Source organism: Triticum dicoccoides, chromosome 5B (genome assembly GCF_002162155.2).
Source record: "Triticum dicoccoides isolate Atlit2015 ecotype Zavitan chromosome 5B, WEW_v2.0, whole genome shotgun sequence".
Taxonomy (NCBI): domain Eukaryota; kingdom Viridiplantae; phylum Streptophyta; class Magnoliopsida; order Poales; family Poaceae; genus Triticum; species Triticum dicoccoides.
In genome coordinates, this window is record NC_041389.1 from 719,128,056 (window position 1) to 719,132,503 (window position 4,448).

The 4,448-nt window shown below is 42.2% G+C and overlaps 1 protein-coding gene across 3 annotated transcripts in view; it reads left to right on the top strand.

Annotated features, from left to right (window-relative positions):
* The window catches only part of LOC119312962 (beta-fructofuranosidase, insoluble isoenzyme 4-like), a 6,592-nt gene extending 2,827 nt beyond the window's left edge, over positions 1 to 3,765 (top strand). For 2 of the 3 annotated variants that reach the window (XM_037588759.1, XM_037588757.1), the window contains exons 3-9: positions 477 to 600; positions 1,407 to 1,415; positions 1,506 to 2,374; positions 2,464 to 2,622; positions 2,803 to 3,044; positions 3,128 to 3,221; positions 3,303 to 3,765. In XM_037588759.1, coding sequence (XP_037444656.1) covers positions 1,511 to 2,374; positions 2,464 to 2,622; positions 2,803 to 3,044; positions 3,128 to 3,221; positions 3,303 to 3,491 — 1,548 coding nt within the window. In that variant the 5' untranslated portion in view covers positions 477 to 600; positions 1,407 to 1,415; positions 1,506 to 1,510 and the 3' untranslated portion in view covers positions 3,492 to 3,765. The remainder of the gene's footprint in view (positions 1 to 476; positions 601 to 1,406; positions 1,416 to 1,505; positions 2,375 to 2,463; positions 2,623 to 2,802; positions 3,045 to 3,127; positions 3,222 to 3,302) is intronic. The other variant, XM_037588758.1, reaches the window with a different exon arrangement.
* The last annotated feature ends 683 nt before the right edge of the window (positions 3,766 to 4,448 follow it).

The following is a 4,448-nucleotide window of genomic DNA, read 5'->3' on the forward strand; positions in this document are numbered from 1 at the left end:
GAGAGGGAGAGAAAGACGCCTTAGGATTAAACATATTCAAACATGAGAGAGAGAGAGAGAGGGAGGGATGGAGGGAGGGAGTGGGAGGAGGGAGGGAGAGAAAGACGCCTTAGGATTAAACATATTCAAACATGTTTTTGTTTTGTTTTGTGTGAACACCGAGGTCATCGCCGGCGAGGGTGAGAAGGAGGATAAGCGGCAACATAAATATGATGCCTCGCAAAAATAAAAGAGATGGACCTATTGTGGTCTCGGGTGATGGTTGTTGGGTTAAGAGTGTGTGTTATGTTTTCTCTTCCGTTGCAACGCACAGACTCTTTTGCTAGTACTAATAATCTTGTAATCTCTCCCAGCACCCAGCCCATCCCGACCCACAGCGCAGCACTGCGTCCCTCGCCTCACCTCGCCTCTTTCTTCTCACCAAATCAGGGCCTCCCTAATACTTGAGATTCCGTGTTGGCCCCCAAATTTCTTAGGTACGGCCCTGCAGCAATGGAGGAGGACTCTTCTTCTGCTCACAGTCTCCAAATGCCCCCTCCATCCTCAGCAGCAAGGACAGGACTGCCTACCATTTCCAGCCTCCCAAAAACTGGATCAACGGTATGTCTATGTCTCTTGTTACCTCTCTGGTTCCTTTTTAAGCTTCCTCTCTGTTCAGTTTTCTGGGTCCTCTATTGACTTTTGTTTGTTGCCAATCATATCGACTCTCTGATTTGGTGTGCTCTGTGTGGGCGCTGCAGTTAGATTGTGAGTAGTACTGCCATAATATGATGATAGCCATGTTCTTTATAGTAGATGCTTCCGCAAAACCTCAATCGTACAATTTGGCTAAGTTGGGAAAAAAAATGGATTGGACCTTATGCAAAAAAATTGAACTACGTATGGAGAGATTTTGAAGGATTTGGGATTCATATAATTGAAGGAGGCTTCAAGAATTTTTCCTGTTTTTTTCCAACTTATTTGGATAGAGTTTGCTTTGTGAGTGGAGTGGAGGTATAGAGGCAATTTAAATCATTTAAATGGGGAGGGAAAGGAGGGATAAATATTGTGACGTAGTGTCTATGGAATGGGTGTATGTCAATGGGGGAAAAGGTGGAGGATCGAACCATAGGATCAAAAAACAAATACGCACGGGAGAAAACAAGACAACAGCGAAAAAATATGTATAGGATCATAACGCTGAAACTAGGGTCTTACATCATGTGTGTCTGAATTATATTAGACAGATCTATTATGCTCTTACGAAAGTAATGAAGAACTGTGATCTTTCAAAATCTAGAATATCCATGGTCCTGTTTTACCAATAATCACATCCTATTAATTGTACATCTCATTGACATTCCCTCACTTTTTCCTCGTATATTTGATGGATTGGCTTCCCCTGGAAATCTACGACAACAAAAAAGATCCATGTGGTATGAGTATCTCAGGCACAAACACTTTTAAATAGAAAAGAGAGGAAATTGCAGCATTTCGATCTTATACTGCATTTATAAAAATTTCAGGACCAATGTACTACAATGGCATCTACCATGAATTCTACCAATATAACCCCGATGGCTCCTTCAATCCCAATACCTCACTCAACATAGTTTGGGGCCATTCGGTCTCAACAGACCTCGTCAACTGGATCACTCTTGAACCCGCATTAGAACCGGATACCCCAAATGACATAAAAGGTTGCTGGTCCGGCTCAGCCACAATTGTATCTGGTGATCAACCCGTCATCATATACACTGGTGTCATCGACATAGAGAAGCATCAGGTCCAAAACATTGCGCTTCCCAAAAACCGGTCTGATCCGTACCTAAGGGAATGGACCAAAGCAAGCAATAACCCAGTGATCCAATCGGGTGTACCAGGCTTGAACTCGGGGCAGTTCAGGGATCCGACAACCGGTTGGATCGGACCGGACGGACTATGGAGAATAGCAGTCGGTGCTCAGCTGAACGGCTACGGTGCTGCACTTTTGTACAAGAGCGAAGACTTCTTGAACTGGACTAGAGTTGACCATCCGCTGTATTCATCCAATGCCTCCATTATGTTTGAGTGCCTGGATTTCTTCGCGGTATTGCCGGGAAGTAACAATGGACTAGACATGTCTTCAGCAATCCCAAATGGCGCCAAGCATGTCCTCAAAATGGGCATGAATTTCGGTGAAGACGTGTATGTGATAGGGGTTTATGATCTCAAACGTGATGTCTTTGTGCCAGATACTGATGACAGTCGGCTATGGCCGAGGATCGATTATGGTAATTTCTATGCTTCAAAAACGTTCTTTGACTCTAAACATGGAAGGAGGATCATATGGGCTTGGACTACCGAGACTGATAGTTCTTCAGATGATGTTGCAAAAGGCTGGGCAGGAATCCATGTAAGAAAATCTACCCTTAATTAAGCTCCAAATAATGATTTAACAAATCAGTGAAACATCCTTAACTTCATTTTTTCTATTACATTTAGTCATTCCCCAGGACAATTTGGTTAGACAACGATGGTAAGCGGTTGCTGCAATGGCCAGTTGAAGAGATTGAATCCCTTCGAAGAAATGAAATCAACCATCAAAAACTAGAGCTGAAGAAGGGGGATCTATTTGAGATTAAGGGAATTGACACTTTGCAGGTAACTTCCTTTTCACAAACGTTCTTACCTGGTCTTCCAAAGAATTTCTTTACTACAAAAAGGGGCATGACAGTAAAAGTTGCAGGGTCTTCCTATAATTGTTAACTATACATATGGAGGTGTTTTGTGTGTTGTTGAGAGCAGCTGTAGCTAACCAGGCACATAATTTTCTTGAAACAGGCTGATGTCGAGATTGATTTCGAGCTGACGTCAATTGATGACGCCGACCCTTTTGATCCTTCCTGGCTTTTTGACACCGAGAAACATTGCCAGGAAGCGGATGCATCGGTTCATGGTGCCATAGGGCCATTTGGACTTGTTATTCTGGCCTCCGACAACATGGAGGAGCACACTGTTGTGCACTTCAGAGTTTACAAATCACAGAAAAATTATATGATCCTCATGTGCTCTGATCTAAGAAGGTTAGTTCTCTTTTCCACAAGTGCCTGTATCTATTGATGTCTGGAAGGAAACTACAAAGAAAGTTTTTCATTTCTTTCCGCAGGTCTTCCCTGACACCAGGACTGGACACACCGGCCTATGGAGGCTTCTTTGAATTAGACCTTGAAAAGGAAAGGAAGATCTCCCTCAGAACTCTGGTGAGTTGTGTTGTTTTCGTGTCATTTCTCCTGTTATATGTTCACTCCCTAACAGAACTGAAAATGTACACCACTGTGCAGATTGATCGGTCTGCGGTGGAAAGCTTCGGTGGCGGTGGCAGGGTCTGCATCATGGCTAGAGTTTACCCAGTGTCACTTGTCGACGACGACCACCAGCCCCACATGTATGCCTTTAACAATGGCAGTGCAACTGTCAGAGTGCCTCATCTCAGGGCTTGGAGCATGAGGACAGCACAAGTGAGCGTTTAACACGGAAGAGCCATTCTAATTTGACATGTGATTAGAGGACCGTCTTAAATCTAGTCATTTGTTGATTTCAATATTTAGCATGGGCATTTGAACTAGAGTCATGAAGTAGACGCCCACGAGCTATGATGTAAGTTTGCCGGGATTTGGAATAAGAACAGAACCATCTTAGTCTTCATACTTTATGATTTTCATATGTATGTTTACAGAATGTACGTTTTTAATCACTGCTTTTACATCTTCTGCCCACTAGTATGATGCGGTTGTAATTAATTAATGAGAAAAGTGTGTTTTTGGTCCCTCAAGTTTTCAGAAAGTCTAGACTTGGTCCCTCAAGATTTTTGGGTCTACTTTTGGTCCCTCAAGTTTCAAAACTGGATAAGTTTGGTCTTAAACCAGATTTTGAGGGCGTTGACCGGGTCAAAACCGCCCAATGAACAGTAAATGCGGATTTTTTTTCAAACAAACTTCAAAAAAATCTGAAATTTTTTGGGGTTCAATATGCTTACATGCGCAAGGTGCACCCAAATTTTTGTGCTCTTTCGACACTCGAGGAGCTCGTGAAAAAAAAACAAAAATATCTACCTGATGAATAGTAAATTAAAAAAATCAAAACAAAATCAAAAAATTCTGAAATTTTTTGGGGTCCAATATGCTTACATGCGGAAGGCACGATCAAAATTTTGTAGTCTTTCCGCGTGTAAGCATATTGAACCCCAAAAAATTTCAGTTTTTTTTTGAAGTTTTTCCGGAAAAAAAATTCGTGTTTACTGTTCATCGGGCGGTTTTGACCTGGTCAACACCCTCAAAATCTGGTTTAGGACCAAAACTTATCCGATTTTGAAACTTGAGGGACCAAAAGTAGACCAAAAAATCTTGAGGGAGCAAGTCTAGACTTTCTGGGAACTTGAGGGACCAAAAACACACTTTTCTCTTAATTAATTAACCACAATGCTACAA